The following is a 26,963-nucleotide window of genomic DNA, read 5'->3' on the forward strand; positions in this document are numbered from 1 at the left end:
CAATTGTTGCAAAATACAAAATCATTCTTAGTCTTCATCAGCTGTGACCTGCTCTCCTCTCCAAAAACTGGCAGGAGCTCCTCCTTTTACTCCAGTGTTCTAAAGTTTCCAAGGGATGCACCTCGCGTGGTTCTCTTTGTACTCACTTACATATTCACTGGGCTTCTGTGAGCCTCTGTTGCAGCATTTGCTGAGGCCTTTCCATCTAAATGCTTGTCCTTTGGCTCTGGTTGGTGTAGCTCAGTGGATTGAGTGTGGACTGCAAACCAAAGGGTTTCTAGTTCGATTCCCAGTCAGGGGACATACTTAGGTGCAGATCAGATCCCCAAGTGGAGGGTCACATGAAAGGCAACCACATATTGATGTTTCTCTCCCTCTCTTTCTCCCTCCCTTTCCTTCTCTCTAAAAATAAGTAAATAAAATCTTAAAAAAAAAAGATTGCCCTTTGCATTTTGTGTGACCGCTCATCTACCATGAGAGGGAGTTGAACTAATTCATCCCTATTGGTTTTAATAGTACATTTAAAAATTTTATTCTTTAAAAGATTTTATTTATTTTTAGAGAGAGGGGATGGGAAGTAGAGGGGAAGAGAAACATCAGTGTAAGAGGGAAATATCAATTGGTTACCTCTTGCACATGGTCTAACTGGGGACCAAACCCACAACCCAGGCAATGTGCCCTGACCAGGAATTGAACTAGTGACCTTTCACTTTAAGGAATGACACCCAACCAACTGAGCCACATTTGTCAGAGCAGTAGTACATTTTTTTAAAAGCTTCTAAACATTCAGAAAATTTAAGTGAAGTCTTTATATATTAACTTAGACCTCAGTTCTTCCAGGTTCATGTTACCAGTTCATACATTTTTATTAAAGGGCAGCAAATTTGTATTTTACCTTTCAGATCTTCTGTAGATTGTCTGTTTGTGTGTGCAGTAGTGTGATTAAAATTACTATTCATTCTTCACCACTGTCAGATTTCTAGGCATTTGGTTGGAAAATAGTTTGCTTTGGACTTGATGTTATTGGAGAACTTAGAATTAAAAGGCAGTGCAAATATTTTTATTCTCAAAGGGACATTTTAATCCACACTGTGTTGGACACTTTATTCTTTTGTAAGCTAACCCATTTTTTTCTTTTTTATAATGGCTAGCATTGTACCTAACATGTGATCAGCATTTGTTGAATTGTTCCCAGTTTAAATCAATAAACAATATTGTCCTTTTGAAAAATAAATAAAATTCCTGCTCTTTGGTTCTTCAGTTATGGTAGAGACATTTTCTTCTGTTTGATTTCTACCTTCACTTTTTCTCTTTGTCTTCATGGAACGCTTGATACCTCCTGGACTGGTCTAATTTCCTTTCATTAAAATTTTCATCTTTATGCCTTTTTGTTCTACTTCTTGACAGATTTTACAGTTTTATCCTCCACTTCTATTGAGGTTTTTATTTTTTAAATTATATTTTATTGATTATGCTATTATAGTTGTCTCACTTTACCCCTTAGCTACCCTCCACCCAGGATCCCCCACCATTGTTCATGCCCTTGGGTCATTTGGATAAGTTCTTTGCCCACTCCATTTCCTATGCTGTACTTTATATCTCCATGACTATTCTGTGACTGCCTATTTGTATTTCTTAATCCCTTTACCTCTTCATCCATTCCCCCTCTCCCATCTGGCAGCCTTTCAGTAACTAACTTCTTTTCTCTTGCTTTTAAGAGTCTCTTTTTATCTTTAACCTTTGGCCTTTTAATAACGACGTGCCTTGGAGTGGGACTCATTACATCCATCATAATTGGGACTCTCTGCACTTCCTGGACTTGCATGTCTATTTTCTTCACCAAATTAGAGAAATTGTCATTCACTATTTTTTCAGATAGATTTCCCATTTCTTTTTCTCTTCTCCTTCTGGCACCCCTATGAGGTGAATGTTGGACCTCTTAAAGTTGTCCCAGAGGCTATTTATATTATTCTCATTTTTTTGGATTCTTTTCTTCTTATTCTTCTGATTGGTTGTTATCTGCTTCCTTATGTTCCAAATCATTGATTTGATTCTCGGCTTCATCCGTTCTACTGTTGTTTCCCTGTAAGTTGTTCTTTATTTCAATTAGTGTATCCTTCGTTTCTGACTGGGTCTTATATATGCTGCTGAGGTCCTCACTAAGTTCCTTGAGTGTCTTTATAAGCAGTGTTTTGAACTCTGCATCTGATAGATTGCTTATTTCCATTTTGTTTGGCTCTTTTTCTGGAGTTTTGATCTGTTTTTTCATTGGGCCATGTTTCTTTGTCTCCTCATTTTGGCAGCTTGCCTGTGTTTGTTTCTATGTATTAGGCAGAGCTGCTTTGACTCTGTGTCTTGGTAGCGTGGCCTAGTGTAGTAGATGTCCTATAGGGCCAAGTGGCACAGCCTCCCCTAGTACCTGAGCTGGATACTCAAGGTGTGCCCTTTGTGTTGGCTGAGTACACCCTCCTCTTGTAGTTGAACCTTGGTTGCTGTTGGCAGATCAATGGGAGGGATTTACCCAGGCCAGTCAGCTGCAAGGATTGGCTGTGACCACTCACCACAAACCTCTGACCTCCCATTGATCAGCCAGGATCAGCTGTGCAGGGTTAGGGTGGTGGTTCTCCATCATGGTCTGTAGCTGTCCACTGGGTGCATTGGCCTTGGGTTTCCTGGGTGGTATAGGCTGATGTCAGCCCCCACCTGTGTTTTATCTGGGGTACCCTGCCTGGGCTATAAAGCAATCTGAAATGGCTGCTACTTGTGCTGGGCTTGGAGATTCCCAGATGAAGCCACACTTTGACTCTAATCTGGCTGCTGCTTGGGCTCACTGAAGCCAGGTGTTGCTTGTTTGATAGGATTTAGGAGCCAAGACCAGCCATTCTTATGAAAAAGCAGTTTATATGGGCCCATAAATTGGGTGGGGTAGAGCCTCTGTGGATCTCCAAGGTGGGTTATACCGTGTTAGCGCTTTCTGTGACCACACCCCTCCTACCAGTCTGGATGGATGTGTTTTATTCAGTTCTATAGTTGTCAGACTTCCATTCAACTCAATTTCTGATGTTCCTGAGTGACGTTTATTCTATATTTTGGTTGTAATTTTGGTGTGGTTGTACAGAGAGGTGGGCCATGTCTACCTTTGTGGCCATCTTAACCAGCAGCCTAAGTTTGTAAAATATTTTTAATCAGATTCATTAAAGTATAATTTAATATATGTGATAGAATAAATCAGGTTTAAAGTATAAAATTCATACAGTTGTATAACTGTCACAAATCAAGAAAAAGTAACATTCTGGTCACCCCTGGAAATTCCTGTTACTTCTTGCAGTTACTTTCCGGGATACCTCTGTCCCCAGGTCACGGTTCCAGTGTCCCCAGTGAATGGGATTATGTAGCATGTGTTTTTTTGTGTCTGACTTCTTTTATTTAACATAATATGTTTGAGACCCATCCTGGCTCTTTCACATGTTGTCGTCCCTTGCTTTGCTGACCAGCATCCTGTTGTTCAGCCGGACCCCTGTTTGTTCATCTGTTCAGTGATGAACCTTTGGGTTGTTTTCAGTCTTTGCCTGAAGCTCCTATAAACATCCAGGTACAAATTTTTTGTGTGGGTGTGTTTTTAGTTCCTATATTTTTACTCAAAGTATGTTTTCACTGAGGTCAGTGTTCACTAGAGGTGGGGTTGCTGGTTTGTATATTAAATGTGTATTTAACTTTATAATAAATTGTGAAAATGTTTTTTTCAAAGGGACTGTTCCATTTTGCATCCCCACAGCAATGTCTGTGAGTCCCCGTGTTTCTTACTGCATGGGTTATGGCCTGGCACAGAGCTGAGTGGCAGCTGGCATGCTGCCACCCCCTTGTTGGCTGTCTTGGGGGAAGCACTCCGTCTTCCACCACCGAGGTTTTAATAGGTGCTCTCTATCAGGTTGAGGAAGTTTACAAGTATCCTGGTTTGATGGGAGTTTAGCCTAAACAGATACTGAACTTTTGTCCATTGCTTTTCTGAATCATTAAGATGATGCTGTGGTTAATACAGTGAATTATATTGATTGGCTTTAAAATGCCAAGCCAAATTTGCATTCCTGGAATAAACCAAGTTAATCTTCATCTATTATCCTTTTAAAATATTGCTAGATTTAATTTGCTAACATTTTAAGAATTTTTACATCAGTATTCATGAGTAGTATTAGTTTGTTTTTTTTAAAAGATTTTATTTATTTTTAAGAGAGAGGAGAAGGGAGGGAGAAAGAAAGGGAGAGAAACATTGATGTGTGAGAGAAATGTCAGTTGGTTGCCCCTTGTTACACACAACAACCAGGGACAGAACTAAGCAAAAGATGCAAAGATCAAACTGGTGACATTTTGCTTTGTGGGATGACTCCCAACTCACTGAGCCAAACCAGTCAGGGCAATATTATTCTATAATTTTGTTTCCTTTGGTCAGAATAATATTAGCCTTATACAGTGAATGTGGAACTTTCCCCTTTTCTCTTTTCTAGGAAAATGTGTGTAGATTGGTGTCTTCATGAAATGTTTGGTGGAACCAGCAAAGTGTTCTGGGCTTTTTTTTTCCCTTGTAGGAAGGTTTTAAACTGCAAATTGAATTTCCTCAGCTTTCTTGTCTTTAGTGGGCCACAGTTTTAGGTGTCTTGGCCTCCCCAAACCCTGGTCCCTGTCACTTCAGTTCATAGAGACTCCTGACTGTTTTGGTCCCATGCTGTGACCTGGAAACTGTCTGGGGACCACATCTTTCATTTGTCATTTGTCATTTGTTGATTGCCTGAAAATGGTTTCTTTTTCTTTCTTTTTTCTTTTTCTGGTTTTCTGTTTACTGTGGGACTTCTCTATTGAGTTTTCAAATTTTGTCATAATTTTTACTTCCAAGAACTCTTGTTTCTTTGAATATTCCTTTATCTGTAAGCCCTTATTCTGGTTTTGCAGTTAAAATATTCTACCTCTAAAGATAATGATTTTCAAAAGATGTTTTCTTCTCCCTTCATAGTCTCTTTGTGCCTGAATTTCTGTGGTACCTCTTTCCTGGTAGAAGTTTTTCCTTCCGCATCTGGACTGTAGTTGAACAGCGGGAGGCCTGAGGGCCTTGGGGGAAGCTTTGCTGAGTGAGTGCTGGGGCCTGGCCTGAATCAGCACAGCTCTCTTGGCCCTCATGGGCTGCTTGGGTGTTTTCATGCAGAGCAGCTTCAGTGACCCTCTCCTGGGGAGAAAGGGCCTCCTATCTTTTGTGTCTTCTGTGGAGTTGGGAGACAAATGTCCCTAGTCCCTCTGAGCCTTTGTCCATTGACCATAAACCTCCTTCCTTTATCCACTCCCACTTCTCACTTCTGGATATACCTGATGTACCAATTCTTGAAACTTCTGTTGATTTGAAATTAAATTGGGTTCATTTCTGGTCCCTCTCTGGGGGTGGCCTCTTGACTACCTTATATAGGGGGCTTGGGCCATAGTACTTGCATGCCTTGCTTGAAACCTTAGTTATATGGTTTGAAACCCTTTTTTTGAAAGGGTTTCTGTATATTGATTCTGTATTCTGCAATTTTACTGAAGTCATTTATTAGTTCTAATGGTCTTTTGGTGGAGTTGTTAGGGTTTTCTATATACAGTATTATGTCTTCTGCAAATAATGAGTTTTACTTCTTTTCAATTTGGATGCCTTTTATTTCTTTTTTAAAATATATTTTATTGTTTATGCTATTACAGTTGTCCCATTTCCCCTCTTCACTCCCCTCCACCTTGCACACCCCCTCCACCCACATTCCCCCCTTTAGTTTATGTCCATGTGTCATACTTATAAATTCTTTAGCTTCTACATTTCCCATACTATTCTTGTCCTCCCCCTATTTTCTACCTCCCATCTGTGCTACTTATTCTCTGTACCTTTTCTTCCTCTCTCTTCTTCCCTTTCCCCTGTTGATAACCCTCCTGGTGATCTCCATTTCTATTGGTTCTGTTGTTCTCCATTTCTAGTTGTTTGTTTTTGTTTTAGGTGTGGTTGTTAATAATAATTGTGAGTTTGCTGTTATTGTACTGTACATGTTTTTTATCTGCTTTTTCTTAGATAAGTTCCTTTAACATTTCATACAATAAGGGCTTGGTGATGATGAACTCCTTGAACTTGACCTTATCTGAGAAGCACTTTATCTGCCCTTCCATTCTAATTGAAAGCTTTGCTGGATAGAGCAATCTTGGCTGTAGGTCTTTGGATTTCATGACTTGGAATACTTGTTTCCAGCCCCTTCTTGCCTGTAAAGTCTCTTTTGAGAAATCTGCTGACAGTCTGATGGGAACTCCTTTGTAGGTAATTGTCTCCTTATCTCTTGCCGCTTCTTAGATGCCTTTTATTTCTTTTTCTGGTCTGATTGCTCTGGGTAGAACTTCCAATACTATGTTGAATAATAGTGATGAGAGTGGGCATTTTTGTCTTGTTCTTGATCTTAGAGGAAAAACTTGGCTTTTCAAAATTGAGTGTGATGTTAGCTCTGGGCTTGGTTGCATATAGCCTTTATCATTTTGATTTAAGTTTCTTTTAAATCCACTTTTTAAAGAATTTTTATCATATGAATGTTGGATTTTGTCAAATGCTTTTTCTGCATCTATTGAGATATTCATACAATTTTTATCCTTTAGTTTGTTAATATGATGTATCACATTGATTTATGTATGTCGAACCATTCTTGCATTCCTGGGGTGAAACTCATTTGGTTATGATATGTAATCCTTTTAATATGTTGTTGTTTAATAATTAATATGTTTAATATTAGCAATCCAGTTTGCCAATTTTCTTTTGAGAATTTTTGCACCTATGTTTTTCAAGGATATTAGCCTGTAATTTTTTTTTAATGTCTTTGTCTAGTTTTGCTACCTGGGTAATGCTGGCTTCATAGAATGTATTTAGAAGCATTCCTTTCTCTTCGATTTTTTTGAAATGGTTTACAAAGGACAGGCATGATTTCTTCTCTGAATGTTATGTAGAATTACATGTGAAGCCACCTGGCCCTGGACTTTTATTTGTTGTGAGTTTTTCTGATTACCACTTCAGTTTCTTTGCTAGTAATTGGTTCGTTTAGATTTTGTATTTCTATCTGATTTGGTCTTGGAAGGTTACATACTTATAAAAAATTATAACATTTCTTCTAGGTTGTTGAATTTGTTGGCATGTAATTATTTGTAGTATCCTTTAATAATTCTTTTTATTTCTGTTGTGTTGGTTGTAACTTCTTTTTCCTTTATGATTTTATTTGGACTCTTTTTTTCCTTGATGAGTTTGGCTGAAGGTTTTTCTTTTTCTCTTTTTTTTAAAATATATTTTATTGATTATACCATTACAGTTGTTCTATTCCCCTCCTTTATTCTCCTCCACCCTGTACACCCCCTCCCCCACCATTCCCCCCCTTTAGTTTATGACCACGTGTCTCAAGTGCATTAGATTCTATATTTCCCCTACTATTCTTGCCCTCCCCCTATCTATTTTCTACCTATTGTCTATGCTATTTTCTGTACCTTCTCCCCCCTTCTCCTCCTCCCACTCCCCTGTTGCTAACCTTCCATGTGTTCTTCATTTCTATGGTTCTGCTCCTGATCTAGCTGTCCTCTTGGTTTGCTTTTGTTTTAGGTGTGGTTGTTGATAACTGTGAGTTTGCTGTGCTTTCACTGTTCATATTTTTCATCTTCTTTTTCTTAGATAAGTTCCTTTAACATTTCATATAATAAGGGCTTGGTGATGATGAACTCCTTGAATTTGACCTTATCTGAGAAGCACTGTATCTGTGCTTCCATTCTAAATGAAAGCTTTGCTGGATAGGGCAATCTTGGCTGTAGGTCTTTGGATTTCATGACTTGGAATACTTGTTTCCAGCCCCTTCTTGCCTGTAAGGTCTCTTTGGAGAAATCTGCTGACAGTCTGATGGGCACTCCTTTGTAGGTGACTGTCCCCTTATCTCTTGCTGCACCTAGGATCCTCTCTTTCATCTTGGGCAATGTAATTATGATGTGCCTTGGTGTGTTCCTTCTTGGGTCCAACTTCTTTGGGACTCTCTGAGCTTCTTGGATTTCCTGGAAGTCCATTTCCTTTGCCAGACTGGGGACGTTCTCCTTTATTCTTTGTTCAAATGTGTTTTCCACTCATGGCTGTTTCTTTTCCCCTTCTGGTACCCCTATAATTCAGATGTTGGAACGTTTAAAGATGTCCTGGAGGTTCCTAAGCCTCTCCTCATTTTTTTTGAATTCTTGTTTCTTTATTCTTTTCTGGTTGGATGTTTTGTTCTTCCTTCTAGTCCACTCCCTTGATATGAGTTTCAGTTTCCTTTCCATCACTATTGGTTTCCTGTGCATTTCCCTTCATTTCAATTAGTTTAGCCTTCATATGTTCCTCTAATTTGTGACTATAATCAACCAGTTCTGTGAGCATCCTGATCACCAGTGTTTTGAACTGTGCATCTGATAGGTTGGCTATTTCTTGGTTGCTTAGAGTTATTGGCTCTGGGACTTTGAGTTCTTCCTGAGCCATAATGTTTTGGTCTGTATGTGCCTGTTACGTATGAGGAGCGGAGCCCTAGGTGTTCACCAGGGCAGGGCAACTCAGTCGCTGGGTTGTGACGCTGTATGTGGGGGCAAAGTCAAAGGAAATCAATGGTGGTCCCCTCTGCCTCCTCCTGCCGCCAGGGCCTGCGTGGTCCGTCTCACTGCTCACTCCTTTGCTGGTTATCTGCGCACAAATGTGTGACCTTGCTCAGCCTGCCCCGAACCCTCGCTGGGTCCTCGATGCTACCCCAGCTGCCTGTGCGCCTGAGTTGGGGGATCCTTCCTGCCCGACCCTGCTCCGCTGCTGGCTCCACCCTTCTTACCCATCCCGGTTGAACGGTCCGTTTTTGTTGGACTTCCGTATAGTTCATTTTTCTGTTCTTTGGCTGCATTTTTGCTTTTACTAAACCTTGTTGTATTCAAACTTGGTTGTGGGAGAAGGCATAGTGTTTCCACCTATGCCTCTATCTTGGTGGAAGTCCAAGAAGAAGAAAAAAGTAGGTTTTTCAATTTTATGTTTTCAAAGAACCAGTTCTTAGTTTTATTGGTCTTTCCTGTTTTTTAGTTCTATTTTTATTTCCACTCTGATCTTAACTATTTTCTTCCTTTTGGTTTCTTTGGGTTTTGTTTGTTCTTTTTCTAGTCCCTTTAGGTATAGAAGTAGATTGTTTATTTGGAATGATTTCTGCTTTTTGAGGTAGATCTGTACAACTATGCCTTTCTTCTTCAGCTGCTTTTGCTACGTCCCATACATTTTAAAAAGTTGTATTTTCTTTTGTTTCAAGATAGTTTTTGATTTCCTATTTAATTTCCTCTTTGATTGATTGGTTGCTTAGTAAGATATTGTTTTGATCTGCACATATTTGTGGGTTTTTTTCCAGTTTTTTTTGGTAGCTGCTTTTTAATTTTCATGCCACTGCAGTCAGAAAAGATATTTGATATGATTTCAATCTTCTTGAGTTTATTGAGTTATGTGGCCTGATATATGATCTAGCCTGTAGAATAGTCTGTGTGTACTTAAAAAAATTCTGTACTTTTTGGATAAAATGTTCTAAAATATCTATTAGGTGAATCTGATCTAACATGCCATTCAAGGCCATTATTTCCTTAATAATTTTCTCTCTTGATGATCTGTTGATACACTGATGTGAGTGCTGTGTTAAAAATCTCCTACTAGTATTGTATTACCGTGGATTTTTCCTTTTATGTCCATTAGTAATTACTTTGTATATTTTGGTGCTCCTTTGTTGGGTGCATAGATATTTATGATTGTTATATTCTCTTTTTGGATTGACCCCTTTATAATTATGTAATATTCTTTGCCCTTTTAAACATTTTGTGTTTTGTCTAATAAGAGTATCACTACTCCAGCTTCCATTTTATTTCTATTTGCATGGAATATCTTTTTCCATTCCTTCACTTTCAGCCTGTGTGTGTCTTTTGATCTTAAGTGAATCTGTTGTACACAGCATATAGACTGGTCTGTTTTTTATTTATTCTGCTACCCTATGTCTTTTATTGGAAGTTAATTCATTTGCATTTAAAGAAATTATTGATAAGTATATACTTATTCCCATTTTGTTAATTGTTTTTGGTCATCTTTACAATTCTCTGTTTCTGCCTTTTTCCTCTCTTTTCCTTTGAGGTTTGCTGGTTTTCTTTAGTGTTTTATATGGCTGTTTTCTCTTTATTCTTTGTATATATTCCGTAGTTTTTTGGTTTGTGGCTACCATGAGGTTTATGTATATTATTCTGTAACTGTAGTAGTCTATTTTAAGCTGATAGGCATTTAAGTTCAAATATATTCTATAAGGACTACATTTTTAACTCCCTCCTCCTTGCTTTATGTTATTGATATTATGTTACATATCAGATCTTTTTTGTGTGGTATATCTTCTAACTACTTATTGTCTTTTGAGTTTGATGCTTTTTTCTTTTGACCTTCATAGTGGCTTTTTAAATATCTGATTCACTGTATTTATTAAATGTTTGGTCTTACCTGTGAAATTTGTTTCTTTATCATATTTTCTTATTTCTGCTTATGGCCTTTCCTTTTCTGCTTAAAAAGGACCCTTTAGCATTTCTTTTAAAGCCAAAATAATGGTGATGACAGTCCTTTAGTTTTTTTGTCTGGGAAACTCCTTATGTCTTCTTCAATTCTGAATGAAAATCCTGCCAGATGTAGTATACTAGGTTGCAGCTTTCTTTCTTTTAGCACTTTAAAGATGTCCTGCCACTTCCTTTTGGCCTGTGCAGTTGCTGCTGATAAATCAGCTGATAGCCCTATGAGGGTTCCTTTGTGTGTAACTTGTTGCTTTACTCTTGCTGCCTTTAAGATTGCCTCTGTATCTTTGACTTTTGTCATTTTAATTATAATATGTTTTGGTGTGGACCTCTTTGGGTTCATCTTGTTTGGTACTTTATGCTTCCTAGATATGTTTTCTTCCTCAGGTTGGGAAAGTTTTCAGCTAATACTGCTTTAAACAAAGTTCCCATTCATTTTTTCTTCTTCTGGAATCCCTATGATGCAAATGTTTGAGTCCCAAATGAGAGCCTTACACATTAACTATGCCTGCCCCACCCCTTCCTTGAAAGGTCCTGAACTCATTTTTGACTCTACAGTACTATAGAAAATTCTGAATCTCTGCTTAGCTGTAGTCTCCTGCCCTGAGAAGCATAAGAATTCAGCAGATTCTGTGAGATGAAAAACACTAAATTTGGGAATCAGCTCTTTATATTTCCCTTTTCTCCCCCAAATTAGACTATCAAGTTGACCTCAAGTGACATACATGGGTTGCCTTTAGACAGCTTTCTTTTCATTTCAGATTTCCCAGTCATTTTCCACAGGTATATTGGTCTGCCACAGGCAACTCTATCAGGTCCAGGAGTGAAAGTCAGTTCTTAAGTTTTTGAGATTTGGCAATATTAGTGTTTAATGTTGACCATTCTTTGTTTTGAGCAAAGATACATATTCTGAGCTCACCAGGATTTTTAGCCTTAAAATGAACCCATTTAACTTTCTCAGATAACTTTAAAGAATTTTTAAAAAATAGCTCTTTGCAGATTTTCTTGATTGAGTAGAGAAAAAAAGTAATGAGGGAGGCTTGTTCTTGATAGTACTTTTCCATAATCTGCATTATGTGTGTTAGCAGCTAATGCTTATTATTCCATTTTTTTAGTGTAGAGTCTTAAATAGACTTAACATAAAAGGTACATATTCACAAATACATATGCAAAACTAATATGCAATTCAGAGTGCTACTTGTTAATATCAAGGTGCTGTGAAGGAAAACAAGTGAAACCATTGTTAAGAGTGAAATTTGTATTTGGAGAGAGGAATCATTTTGTCATATAATTCATGGGACTGTGGCTCCTTCTCAAAGAGCAGGGTTCTCTTCTAGTTGCCTAGTATTCTCCTTTCCCTGGATTCAGGGCCTTGCCCTCTAAGACGTGGTGGGTACATCCCAGTTCTCTGTGCATTCACCTCATATAGATGTCATGTTATTCTTATAAATTTGAAGATGTTGCTTCCTCATCAGTTACAGGAGGTCCTTCACACAGCCTCTTTAAGAGTAGCCTAACTTTTTATCATCCATCTGAATGCTCAAATGAGCATATAAAACATTAAAATACTGGTTTTGGTAGGTACTTTGGAGCTGAATTTTTTCGGCCACATTCATTCTTCTAGTTTCAATGATTTCTTAAGGTCACATATGGATTGTTAAATGACTATATCATTATAGGTACAAATAAGGTACATTTTTTTCTTATCTGTTGGCATAATGTGCTCTGTGTAGGTTTTTCTATGGCTTAGAAAATCAGGTAGCTTCTTTATAGTCACAAATAAAATAAATGTTATATTCAGGATCGTAACCTAGGCCTATGATTTCTGGACTCCAGGTCCCAAGATCTCCTGCATATCACATTGCACATTAGATCAACCCCTTCCTACTTTGCCCTCTGTTCACCTCTTTTCCCTTTTTCAAGAAATCTTCAAAAATGCTATCTTTTTATTAGCATTTTAAACAGGCTCATCAACTTAATCCCAGCTAGATATTTTGCTAGGATAAAACAGACATTTTTGGTTTTGATGTCTTTCAGATTGGATGCCTCTCCCTGTGAGTAAGAAATCTACTCTCAAGGCAGATATTCCTGAAGAAGAGTTGGATCAGTGGATGGTGGAAGGGAGATTCACTAGCAGGAGTCACTGGGCATGTGATGGTCCATGGGAACAGCAGCATGGAGGCCGTGAGGTGAAGCTGCGGATAGGGGCACTAACTCCCCAGAAAACCTCACCTGTGGGCAGTGACCAGGAGTGGGATGGATCTGGGAGGCCCGACACCATGAGCTCATCTTCTGTTCAAAGTCAGGGATTTCAGTCTAGCAAAAAAGCCTTTGAGTGTGGTGAGTGTGGAAAAGTCTTCACTACAAGTTCGACCCTTAATAAACATCGGAAGATTCATACTGAAAAGCTTAATTCTAATCCAAAAACTCTTATTAAAGAGAAACGGTATGAATGTAGAGAATGTGGGAAGGCCTTTCACCAGAGCACACACCTTATCCATCACCAAAGAATTCACACTGGCGAGAAACCGTATGAATGTAAGGAATGTGGCAAGGCATTCTCAGTGAGCTCCTCACTCACTTACCATCAGAAAATTCACACTGGAGAGAAACCTTTTGAATGCAACTTATGTGGAAAAGCTTTTATCCGAAACATACACCTTGCCCACCATCATAGAATACATACCGGAGAGAAACCGTTCAAATGTAATATATGTGACAAAGCCTTTGTGTGCAGGGCGCATCTTACCAAACACCAGAATATTCACAGTGGAGAGAAACCCTATAAATGTAACGAATGTGGGAAAGCCTTCAATCAAAGTACAAGTTTTCTTCAGCATCAGAGAATTCACACTGGAGAGAAGCCCTTTGAATGTAATGAATGTGGAAAGGCCTTCAGAGTGAACTCTTCCCTAACTGAGCACCAGAGAATTCATACTGGAGAGAAACCTTATAAGTGTAATGAATGTGGTAAAGCTTTCAGAGATAATTCATCCTTTGCTCGACATCGGAAGATTCACACTGGAGAAAAGCCTTACAGATGTGGTTTGTGTGAGAAAGCCTTCAGGGACCAATCTGCCCTAGCCCAGCATCAGAGGATTCATACTGGGGAAAAACCATATGCGTGTAACATATGTGAGAAGGCCTTCAGTGACCATTCGGCCCTTACTCAACATAAGAGAATTCACACTAGAGAAAAACCTTACAAGTGTAAACTCTGCGAGAAAGCCTTCATTCGAAGCACACATCTCACCCAACATCAGAGGACGCACACAGGGGAGAAACCATACAAATGTAGTAAGTGTGGGAAAGCCTTCAGCCAGACTGCAAACCTCATTCAGCATCAGAAACACCACACTGGAGAAAAGTGATTGCAGTTTAAAGAAAAGAGCTTTGAGACTGAGTATATGAATAATTGAAGGTAAGAGAATCCATTCCAGGAAATAACCATGAAAGTTTATGTCAAGATAGTTATTTTATTACTGAGAATCAAGCTTCACAGAGTTGTGAGTTTTGAGAATTTAAGAATATCAGACACTCCTGATGGTTCAGAACTGCCTTACCCGAATAGCAGTACTGTGTAATTAGTCTGAATTGCCAAGTGTAAGAACCAATATGGAGCTTCATTAACAACTTAGAAATTTGTTTATCAAATTTACATTTTGATTATTAAGAGAAATTATACAATTCTTAGCCCCCTTGGCCTAGAATTCACACATAACTTCTGTTCACACCCCATTAGGGACAGCTAACCATATGACCTGACATGGAGACAAGAAAGGTGGGAAGAGGCTGGAGACCAATCCAGTGAGGTCCACATGCCTGTGGCCCTCTGATGAGCTATGTGCAGGCCGAGTGTATGAAAGTCAAAAATAGAGAAATTGTAAAATTATAGAAATTAAGGTTAAGAAGCAAAGGTACAAAACAGTAAGAAAATGGTCTACAAGCATTTCACTTTACTTGAATCTCTCACATAAGAGGGTTTCTGCTTTTGGCAGAACCCTTTGTCCTCACCCACACAGCTGACATCCGGAGTAAAGGGCATGCGTCCTCTCGTGTCGGCCGGGACTGACTGAAATGCTGCTCCCCAGCTTCTGTGTCATGCCACCTTCTGCAAGATCTCCTTGGTCTGTGTACCCACTGGCTTTCTGCCTTTCTTCTTCCAGGACAATTCATTTGAATGGTGTGTCCCTCTTTTGATTTAGCAACCCCTAACTGGTAACATCATTTCGCTTATTAGCCATTTGTTCTTGGGGAATATAGTGATCCAACCTCACACACAGTCCATGATTCTGGGTATCGCCCCAAACCCAGCTTTCAGAACTTGGAACTTCTGCCTGGGAGGCAGAGATTATTCAAAATTCCTGAGTTACCCAGCTTTCCTGGACCTCAACTTGACTCTGAGGCTGGGGTGATACCTAAAGCAGAGGCTTAGTCTGTGTAAACATTACCCTCCAACTGTTGAAGGGTAATGACCCTACAATGACCCTACACACAGCAGGCAGGTGCACCTTGGCCTCAGGTGGGACAGTCTCAACCATCTGCTTGTGTTTAAAGTCACCTCCACCTCTCTGGTTTGCCATTTCCTGTTGTGCTGCAGACAGGAGAAGCAGAGCGCACAGCCTGCTCTCAGAAGGCTCTGCCCCACTCTCTCCAGCTGGGCAGTCCCCAGTGCCCCCTGCATTAGAGTTTACTTGTTATAGCCAGAATATTAAACTGCATCCTGGTCCTTGCCCTGCCTTTGTCCAGTTTTCTGAAGGTATTAACTGTGTTCACAGGAAAGGCAGAGAGCTTTGTATTTGTGCTCTTTCATTAGAAAATGGCCACTTCCTCTCCTCCATCTGGGTATTCCACTACCTGAGGACTGTCCAGTTGTGACAGTGGTGAGCAGCATGTTGAGACTTGTGATTCTACAAGTCAAGAAGTGGTCACCAGCACCGTGACAGTCTCTGGTAGGAGGAGTGTCTGTGCCCAGAAGTTTGAATGACCCTCTAGTCCTGCAGGTACAGATCATTCATCACCTTAATCTTTCAGCTCGGTCATAGAAATCACAGGGATAAAATAACATCTGTGGTGTCTTCATACACAGTTTCTGGTGGCATGTCCCTTCCCCCTGCCCCCACAAAGAATGGGGAGCCCACACCAGTGCAGGCTGTTGCACCCTGTGTCATAAAGGTGGGAGAGCAAGGAGACCTGGTCTGGGCAGAAGGTAATAGGTTCCTGGTTTATGGAGGTACACCCATCAATCTGGGCAGCCTGCTGACCCCTATGAATGCTTCACCTCAGCTCCCAGCACAGAGAGGGTCTTCCATGTCATGGTGGACTCATTGGACTCCAGGTCAAACAGAGTTGAAGCTTGGTGCTGTCTAAAAGCCCAAGTTCTCTGAATTCAGCCAGGTTATGCCCAAAGCATTAGAGACTCTTAGGAACAGTTCATTCTGTACCTGACTTCCAGCCTTGTAGATTGGCCACATGGACACTGACTGACAGAGGTGAGGACCCCTGGGACCCACCCTTCACGGTTCCAGGGTTTGAGCTGGTATGTGCCATCCACAGCACATCCAGCCCGCCTCCCACTACCCCCTGTCCCACCTATATGAGGAGACTTCCCAGCACACTCAGTATATGTGGTGACAGAGGAGGTGCTAGGCTTATGTGTGAGCCAGGCTCCCCTTCCCCTCACATGTACTGCAGCTGTTCTATGAGCCGAGAAATGGACCTTGGCCCAACTCTCCCAGTTGTGCACTTGGAAGTTGCCTGGTGGGGAAACCCATTGGAAGTGCCAATTGATCTCTGCCTGGGGCAGGGTTTAAGTAGAGGAGTAGCCTCTAGACTTGGTTACATTCTTCAGTGTCTATGGCTGTTCACGGAAGGCCATTGAAACTGCCTGCTCAAGAAGAAAAAAAAAATTGCTCCAAATTTCCCCTTGTAAATTCCTCTAATCCTTCTCCCTTGTTAGGTTTCAACTCATGCAGCTGATTGATTTTGCACGTGGTTCTCCCTGCCCATCTGAGTTTGCCTAGCTTTGACAGCGGCATCTAAGATATTGCCTTCTTGCATGCTCAGCAACTGCTTTTCAAATGGTACCTTGGGCCCTGCCTGGTATGGCTCAATGGATGGAGTGCCTGCCTGCCAACCCAGAGGTCGCTGGTTAAAATGTCACCTTGACTTTGCAGCAGGCTTGGTCTCAAAGGTTACTTGGAATAAAATAGCCCTAAACTGCATGCATGCCTTAGGTTGAGAAAACACTTCCCTTAAACATCAATTTAATCTAAGAATGGGCAGCCTCCAGCTGTCTGAGTCCTCTCCCTCTTTCCATTTGCACTTGTGTTGACTCCTGTACACTGCTGGATTAAACGGAAGGACAGCGTGGAAACAAAACTCTCCCACCTGCCATAGGAGGGTTCCCAGCTTCCTGGCCAGCCTCAACTATTGCTAAATACATTTTTGGTAATATTTTTACTTTAAATATTTTATGCCAGTTTGTGAAGGGAAAAGAAATACAAAGCTTGATTTTCCCCATCACTTGATTTTCTCGGTTGTGCAAATGGTCATTCTCTGCAAGTGCCAGGATTTGGTTGTGAGACTCACCTCCCTGTTCTATGTGTTACCTTGTATGCCACATATCATTATCTTAAAAGTTGTTGCCATAAAAGTATTTCAGTGTGTCTTTCTGAAAATAAATGAGAAAATAACCAATGTTTAAGCTGTACACATTGCATTTGTGCTGCCTGCTTCCCTACTTAGATAAAAGTAAGACATGACAGATATGTGCTTCTGGTCCTACCTCCACATATGGCCGTTCAAACTTCCCTGGCCCCAGACACCATAGTGTTCCAGCTACATCCTTATTGCTGGGGAGAACAGTTAATATTTGAGGGCAACCTGTGTTAGGTACTATAAACACCCAGTGTTTATTAACCCAATCACAATCATAAATGGTTATTTCTATCATCCTCTCTTGAAGGTTGATGAAAGGTTTTGATGACCCTGAGAACAATATACCTGTTGAGATGACCCCCTAGTGGCTAACTGGGCTCAAATTTATAAACAGCCTGGAGCTGTTGCTAAACAGGCAGCTTAAGCAAGCCATGCTTAAGGGAGAAGTTGGCACTAAACTGCTTGCCTCTGGTGCTATGCTGCTTGCCTGCACTATGCCTGTCTGAGCTAGTCCTTATAAAGGAGTTCTAGAATCCTATTTCATTCAGTAGGATTGAGACTTTCGGTATCCAATCAGAGCTGGGCAGCTATAGCCTCGTTACCAATTAGAGCGGCTGTTCTGGCCAATTAAGACAGTACTTTTTGGGCCAATTGAAATGTAGGATTTGGAGTCCTTATTTGCATGAGAACGGACCAATTGGGTCAGGGGAGGGTCCCTCTCTACATAAGTTAGCTTCCCTCTGGGTTGAGTGAGCACTTTGGCCCCACTTCCACAGAGTCTGTGGTGGGCAAGTGTTACAGATACCTGAAATTACAGGGAGACTGACTCCTCAGGGTAGACTGGCTTCTCAGAGTCCAGTTCTGCAGCTGTTTCAGTAATTCACTTTAGTAAAGGAGGTGTCAGTGGTTGTTCCTTGGCAAGTAATGGTCCCATGGTCATCTTTTAATCCAAACTTTTCTTACTCTTTCTAGTGGTTTTTATTCCTACCATCATAATATGCTAGATATGTTCACATCATAAGTCATATTTTGAGCTCTTACTATATCATCCAGGTACTGTAAATGTGTACTTTATGCTGTGGAATCTAAAAACTGCCAGATGTGTGGGCGTGGGCAATGACCTATTGCTAGACATAGTTTTCCTACTCACTATAGATGAGGAATCTGTGACTTGCCCAAGATCACAGTGTTAGAGTAAAGGCTTGTGATCCTAGATACCAAGCTCTTAACGATTAAGCTGGACTGCCGTGGGTCTTGGAGAACTGGTCACCCTGGCGATCAGTTTTCACTCACCTCTCCTCTCTTTTCCTGTTTATTCCATTCCCTAAACAAGGCAACACCAAAAGTGTTTCTAAGAATGCTGGTGCATGCATGACTTAGCAATACTATTTCAGTGAATGCATGTCAAACACTGAAAATACACATGCACAAAAGATGTTTCTAAGATATTGTTGGCCTTAAGAGCACTTGCTATTTCGCCAACAGTATGCATCTATTTGGGAATAGCAGAGGCACGGCAGTTTAGAACAAGCAAACTGAAGAACCACAGGCATGTGGGGAGATCAGGGGAGAGGCAAGGAGGAAGTGGGGAGGGGCCGTTTGGAAGAGCTCTGTGGGGTGTCAGCTCATTGGCTGGGCTGCTGTTGGGGAAGGGAAAGTTCTTCCTTTTGCTGGGTGTGTCAAGCAAACTTCTTCCTGTTTGGTGTCTGAGTGACAGTGTATGAGAGCTCCCCATCCAGGGCTTCCCTTCTTGATTTTAAATGAAATTTCCTTTCTTTATTTTCATAATAGTCTTAAAACAGTGGCCAGAGTGGTCCTTTGAAACTTGTCAGACCATCTCAGTGTGCTCTTCAAGTTCTCCAGTGTAACCCTCCTGTGTCTCCTTATTCACCTAGGGTCGCAGCCTGTGGACTCCACAGGACAGTCCCCTAGTACTTCATGTTGTAGTTTCTTGTATCCACTTGGCTAGGCTGTAGTGCCCAGTTATTCAATCAACCACTAGCCACTGTGCTGTTTAGGTATAGTTAATACAGGCAGTTGACTTCAAGTAAGGAAGACAGAAATAATTGTCCTCAATGGGCAGGCCTTATCCAAGGCCTTAGGAGCAAAAATTCAGGCCTCCCAGAAGAGAATTAATTCTGCCTCAAGAATACAGCACCAGCTCTTACCTGAGCTTCCAGCCTGCCACCTGCCCTACAGATTTCAGGCTTGCCAGCCCCCACATTCATGGAAACCAATTCCTTAAACTGTATCTTTATCATCCATATCTATATCATCTCTACTGGTTATAGGACAGATAGATATATAGATTATAATTTTCTCTCTGCCTTTGTGTTTTATATATATATATATATATATATATATATATATACATGTATCATGTACATATATACATACACACATGCACACATATACACCATATATTCTCACAGCCTATATCTACAAGTATACTCCTATATAATATACTATATCCACTAGGAAATATACAGATACAGATATTTTTCTGTATAGAGATAGATGGAGATACAGATCTCTATCTATGTATTGGGATTCTCCAGAAAATCAACATGTCCTACTGGTGCTGTTTTTGTGGAGAACCCTGACTGATACACCTTGCTCCCTTCCTCTCATTGTTTCCTTCCCCCACCCTGCTCCAACCACACCAGTCTCCTTAGTTGGTCCTCAGACATACCAGGCATGCCCTGTTCTTGGGCCTCTTCACTGGCCACTCCACCTGCTGGACCTCCTCAGTAATCCCACAGCTTGCTGCTCAATCCCTCCCAATGCTGCTCATCAGTGACACCCACACTGAACCACTCCATCTAATATGGCAGCCCATCCCCTCCAACCTTTCCCATTCTCCTTACCCTGCTCTAGTATTTTCTTTTTTCCACAGTGCTTGTCCTCTTCTGACAGACTATATATTGGATTTATTTGTATTAAAAATTGTTTATTGCTCGTACCCACCACTAGGATGTAATTCCCAGGGAGGAAACAATGTGTGTTGTGTAGACTGATTTAGCACAGAGGAAATTCCCATGATACTTGTTGGAACGACAGTGAATGAGAATGCTGCAGGGGTCAGGAAATTTGGTCTTGGCTGTGAATGGGGTCTTGGGAGACCAGTCCGCTGAGGGGCTTGACTTGATGAGCTGGTCCACATGGAAGTGACCAGTAGGGCTGGGGGGGTCAGTGCTAGGGAAATAGCATCAGTAATTGGGCATCTCTGTGGGGTTGCTAGGAGACTTTGGCTGTCAGTAACTATAAGAGAGACCAATTATCCTGCCTAAGGTCACCTATCTAGCAAGTGACAGAGCTGGAACTGATCTCAAGAAGCCTTAACCTCAACATTGTACCATTTGAGGATGTGAAAACTGAGTCAAGAAGTATACAGTGTCAGGGTCAAGACAATGTCTGTGGATTCTGGAAAACTTCCCTGCCTGACAAGTCTAAATGGGAAAAAAGAACTCAGAAATTGATACTGTGGGCCAGTTCAATATTCAAGAGTTCTGGTAGAAGAAGCTAATGATACCAAATCTGCCAGATTATATCAGGGAACAGCATGTGGGGCCATGATACTCTGGCCTAATGTGGCCTTTCTGCTATTTCTGTTTCTGAATCTTCAGGTAAATACAAGACTAACTCACAGCCAGATGCAGGTGCCAGGACAATGCAGGGCCCATAGCAATGTTCCCCTAAGTGTGGAGACCAGTGCCTTGCAACGATGACTTCGATGTTGGTTATAGGACACAGGAAGCAGAAAGACCAGTTAGTATCCTGTCATAGTAATCCACAAATGATGAGGCTTCAAATGTCCAAATCCAGTACCTTGACAAATCTGCCTTTCTGCACCCTTGTTTGCATTTCCCCTTCAGTGCTCCCACTCACTTGCTCTCTTTCAGGACTATATCCTACCTTGGTTCCTACTCTGTACTCCGCAGGTTGGAAGATAGTCTCTCAAATGCCCAGCCTATTTATCATCATTGTCAGCACTCTGCTCTTCTGTCCACACCAAAACAGGCTTCCTTCTCAAAGCCTAAGAAATGGAAAATACTTACACTTGGGTATTTTTCATATTTAGAAACAAAGATATCACTATAACAGAGTATTCCTGAGGAGGGTTCATTCTAGGAAATGATAGTGAAAAGAATTACTTGGAATTATGTGTTTATTCCATTTTAGGAGTCTTACAAATTGATAGCTATGTTTTTTGAAAGGCAACAGAAAACCCAAGTCTCACTTTTGGGGGAAGTTCCATTTATTTAATAAGAATCACTGAATAAAGTGGGAGGCAATGAATGTGATGAATTTGGGGGAAATTTCTAAAGAACACAGAATGTAATAAATGTAACAAAGCTGCTGTAGTAAATGTAATAAGTGTGTCAAAAATCACATCAATAAGTATTCCAGACAAGATGGAGGCATAGGTAGATATGCATCCCTCCTTGCACAACCAAAAGAAGGAGAACAACAGATTTAACAAAATATAAACAGAACTGCCAGAAAATCTAACTGTATGAAAGTCAAACAACAAAGGAGTTAAAGAAGCATTCATTGAGACCAGTAGAAGGGGCGGAGATGGGCAGCCAGGGTGGAGAGGACTCACAGCAAGGCAGCAGCTGGTAAGCTGGGTGGATACAAATTTGCATATGAATAAACTGGGAGGTACAAGCGGGGAATGAGACAGACCATGAAACCCAGGGCTCCAGTGCAGGGAAATGAAGCCTCAAAACTTCTGATTGAAAAAACCTGTGGGGATTGTGGCAGCAGAAAAAACTCCCAGCCTCACAGGAGACTGCTTTAGAGAGACCCACAGGGTCCTAAAATGTACACAAAACCACCTACCTGGGAATCAGCACTAGAAGGGCCCAATTTGCTTGTGGGGAGTGGGGAAAGTGACTGAAAGCTGGCCAAGAGCTGAGCACATGGCATTGTTCCCTCTCAGGTCCCTCCCCCACATACAGTGCAACAACATAGCGATGTAGGTTGCCCTGCCCTAGCTAATACCTAAGGCGCTGCCCCTTATAACCTAACAGGAGTGCCAAGACAAAAAAAATATGGCCCAAATGAAAGAACAGACCAAAGTTCCCCCACCAAAAAAAAACCCAACTAAGCAATGAAGAGATAGCTAACGTATCAGATTTAGAGTTCAAAACACTTGTAAGCAGGATGCTCACAGAAATGGCTGAGTATGGTTCCAAAATAGAGGAAGAAGTAAAGGCTATGAAAAGTGAAATAAAGGAAAATATACCGGGAACCAATAGGAAAGGGAAGGAAATGGACTGAAATCAAGGATTTGGAGCAGAAGGAAAGAAACATTCAACCAGAACAGAATGAAGAAACAAGAATAAAAAAAAATGATGAGAGGCTTTGGAACCTCCAGGACAAGTTTAAACATTCCAACACCTGACTCATAGGGGTGCCAGAAAGAGAAGAGGAAGAGCAAGAACTGGAAAACGTACTGGAAAACATAATGAAGGAGAACTTTCCCAATCAGACAAGGGAAATAGACTTCCAGGAAGTCCAGGAAGCCCAGAGTCCCAAAAAAGTTGGATCCAAGGAAGCACACACCAAGGCACATCATAATTACACTACCCAAGATTAAAGATAAGGACAGAATCTTAAAAGCAGCAAGGGAAAAGGAGACAGTTACCTACAAAGGAGTTCCCCTAAGACCCTCAGGTGATATCTCAAAAGAAACCTTGCAGGCAATAAGAGGCTGGAAAGAAGTATTCAAAGTCATGAAAAGCAAGGACCTACATCCAAGATTACTCTATCCAGTAAAGCTTTCATTTAGAATGGAAGGACAGATAAAGTGCTTCTCAGATAAGGTCAAGTTAAAGGAGTTCATCATCACCAAACCCTTATTACATGAAATGTTAAAGGGACTTATCTAAAAGAAAAAGAAGAAGCTAAAAAATATGAATGGTAAAATGACAACAAACACAACTATCAACAACCAAACCTAAAAAAACTAAAACTAAAACTGAAATGAACTAAGCAGACAGCTAGAACAGAAACAGAGTCATTAGAAATAGAGATCACATGGAGGTTATCAGTGGAGGGAAGAAAGTACAGGGAATATGAAGCATAAATGGCAGGTTCAAAATAGACAGGGGTGGTTAAGAGTAGTATGGGAAATGGAGAAGCCAAAGAACTTACATGTATGACCCATGGATATGAACTAAGGTGGGGGAATGATGGTGGGAGGGGGGCACAGGGTGGAAGGGAATAAAGGGGAAAAATAATGGGGCAACTGTAATAGCATAATCAATAAAATATATATTTAAAAATCACACTAATAAAAAGTTATAAATATAATTAGTATATAAAGGCCCTCCTATACAAATCACAAACATTGTACACAGGTAACAACCTTACAAATTGGTAAATAAATGCTAATGTCAAAATGTAATCTTACTGTCTTTTAAAGAACTCATACTGCAGAGAAGACTTTGATTGTAGTGTGGTAGAGTCTCCAATCCAGGACCCATTTCCACTGAAACATGTAATTCATGCTGGGGAGAAATTATCCAAGGGCCATGAATGTGAGGAAGCCTCCAAGTACAGTTCAGCTTTTATTCAACCTCAGAGAACCACATGGACAGAGTGGCTTCTGAATTCCACAGATCTGAAAACAACTTTATTCAGGAGTTCAAAGTGATTGATTGGACACCAGACAATGCAAAACTGTGCATGCAAATAGGGGAACACCTTCAGGGAATTGTAAACTTTACTGAGCAGTAAAGAAATGATCAAAGTACCAGACCTTGTGTACAAATGGAAGGTGGAAAAGTTCTCTTGTAGGAGTCAAAACTTTAAATACGTTCAAGGATTCAGAAAGGGACTGCACCATCACAGTGAACACAATGATGCCCTCAGGAAGGAAGGACACCTGCTACACGCAGAAGGGCTCATTCTGTGTAGTCACAGACAGTGGGCCAATGTGAGAAGGCCACAGAAGAAGACAGAACTCATGGTGCAGCAGAAATTCACAACGGAGACAGGAGGGATGAATGTGTGGAGTGTGTGGAAGGAAGTCTTCAGCAGAACACCAGGACTCAAGAGTCAGAAACCCCACATCACAGGGAAACATCCTCCAAGTGTGTAAAGGCTTTTACTAAGAAATCATCTGAACTCTGAGTCATAGAATTCAAATGGGAACAACCACAAAATGTAACAAATGTGGGAAAAGTGATCCAGCAGAAGCCAAGACTCAGAGAACATCAGAGAATGCACACTGGGAGAAACACCAAGAGAATGGTAAACACAGGAAGATGATCATTTGGGGATCAGAGCTCATTGACTCTACAAGTTCATACAGAAGAAAAAAACCTATAAAAGTGTTCATATGGAAGAGACTGAAGCAATAAAGCATAATTCATTGTATACCAGAAGACTCACACAGGAGAAAAGCCTTGTGGAATGATGGATTAGGAAAGCATTCAGCAAGATATGAAATTTCATAATTAGCAGAGAAACAAGTCCTGGGAATGCAACATTTGTAAGGAAGGAGAATCTATGTGTTACCCTAAGGAGATGCCCTATCAACTTCAAGAATGCAGAAACACCTAGTCAGAACCTTCATGCACCAGAGACTCGGTGTAGGGAATAGTCTCTATATTGTATGAAATGTGGTTGACCTTCAAAATCAGTGCCAGACATTAGATACTAGGGGATTGGCACTAGTAAAAAGAGTCCACTTTAAACTTCAATTCTACCCCAAGAAAAGAAATTTTCATTACTTAGGGAACTTCCAGCCAAGTTGGTGGTGTAGGCAGATGTGCTTTGCCTCCTCACACAGCCATGAGAAGATTCACAATTAACCTAAAAAAAACAAAAAACAAAACCCCACCCAGAACTTGCAGGAAACTGAACCGTATGGAAGTCCAACAACCAAGGATTTGAAGAAGCTGTATTCATCCAGATGAGTAGGAGGAATGAGACCAGGATGGAGAGAACATGGTGTGGCAACCAGGTGGCAGTGACAGCAGAATGGGTGGTCCCACATTAGGAATATCTGTGGAGGAAGCCCTAGGCCAGACTGCGCAGCCCAGGGTTTGGGGCTGGGAATATAAAACCTCATTACTCCTGACTGTAAAAACCAGTGAGGGTGGGGGTGGCAGAAGGAACTGCCAATCTCTCAGGAGAATCTGTTTAAAGGACCTGCAGGATCCTAGAATGTACACAAACCCACCCACCCTGGGAAACACCCCCAGGGCAACAGCTAGAGGGGCACCAGTTGCATAAGTGACTAGAAGTGGAATGAGTGCTGAATAAGCCTCCACCGATCAGGCAGTGACAATGCCCCCTTTCTGACTCCTTCCCCCACATACAAAGCCCAAAGCCACAAATCATAAAGCTGTTGCCCTGTCTTGGTGAATACCTAGGGCTCCACCCCATACAACGAAACAGGTGTGCCAAATCAGAGAGTCAAAGCAGCTCTACCTAATACACAGAAACAAACACAGGGAGGCTGCCAAATTGAGGAGATGAAGTATGGCTCAAATGAAAGAACAGAACAAAACCTCAGTAAAAGAACTAAACAAAATGGACATAACTAACTCTGTACCCTATCAGATTCAGAGTTTAAAACACTGGTGATAAGGATGCTTAGAGATCTCATTGACTATGGCAAAAGCACAAGGGAAGAAATGAAGGCTACACTAAGTGGAATATAGAAAAATCCGCAGGGAACCAACAGTGAAGGGAAAGAAGCTGGAGTTCAAATCAGTAATTTGGAACATAAGGAAGAAATAAACATACAACCAGAATAGAATGAAGAAACAATTTTAAAAAAACAGGAAAGAATAAAGACTGGGACATCTTCAAATGTGCCAACATCTGAATCATAGGGATGCTGGAAGAGGAAAAGAAAGAAATTGTAGTCTTATTTGAAAAAATAATGAAAGAAAACTTTCCTAATTTGGTGAAGGTAATAAGATATACAGTCCAGGGAGCACAGAGAGTCCCAAAGAGGTTGGACCCAAAGAGAATCACACCAAGACACATCATAACTATTTTTTAAAAAATATTTTATTCATTTAATTTTAGAGGGGAAGGAAGGGAGGGAGGAAGAAAAACATCAATGAGTGGTTGACTCCCACGTGCCCCCCACTGTGGTCCTGGCCCAGAACCCAGGCATGTGCCCTAGACTTGGAATTGGGCTGGTGACCCTTTGGTTCACAGGTTAGCACTCAATCCACTGAGTCACACCAGCCAGAGCCATATCATAATTAAATTACCCAAGGTTAAATATAAGGAGAGAATCTTAAAAGCAGCAAGAGAAAATGAGACAGTTACCTACAAAGGAGTTCTCATAAGACTATCAGCTGATTTCTCAAAAGATACCTTACAGGCAAGAAGGGGCTGGAAAGAAGTATTCCAAGTCATGAAAGGCAAGGACCCACAAACAAAATGACCCTATCCAGCAAAGCTTTCATTTAGAATGGAAGGCGGATAAAGTACTTCCTAGATAAGGTAAAGTTAAAGGAGTTCAACATTATCAGGCCTTTATTATATGAAATGTTAGAGGGACTTATTTTAAAAAAAGAAGAAAATCAAAACTGTGAACATTAAAATGACAACAAACTCACAACTATGAACAACTGAACCTAAAAAAAAACAAACAAAAATCAAGCAAGCAACTAGAACAGGAACAGAATCACAGAAATGGAGATCACATGGAGGATTATCAGTGG

At 40.8% G+C, this 26,963-nt stretch overlaps 1 protein-coding gene across 2 annotated transcripts in view; it reads left to right on the forward strand.

Moving 5' to 3' along the window:
- Nucleotides 1-17,314, forward strand: part of ZNF454 (zinc finger protein 454) — a 35,001-nt gene extending 17,687 nt beyond the window's left edge. For both annotated transcript variants that reach the window (XM_037056639.1, XM_037056640.1), the window contains exon 5: nucleotides 12,640-17,314. In XM_037056639.1, coding sequence (XP_036912534.1) covers nucleotides 12,640-13,973 — 1,334 coding nt within the window. In that variant the 3' untranslated portion in view covers nucleotides 13,974-17,314. The remainder of the gene's footprint in view (nucleotides 1-12,639) is intronic.
- The last annotated feature ends 9,649 nt before the right edge of the window (nucleotides 17,315-26,963 follow it).

Source organism: Sturnira hondurensis, unplaced genomic scaffold (assembly GCF_014824575.4).
Source record: "Sturnira hondurensis isolate 20B ecotype Veracruz unplaced genomic scaffold, ASM1482457v3 Scaffold0009087, whole genome shotgun sequence".
Classification (NCBI taxonomy): Eukaryota; Metazoa; Chordata; class Mammalia; order Chiroptera; family Phyllostomidae; genus Sturnira; species Sturnira hondurensis.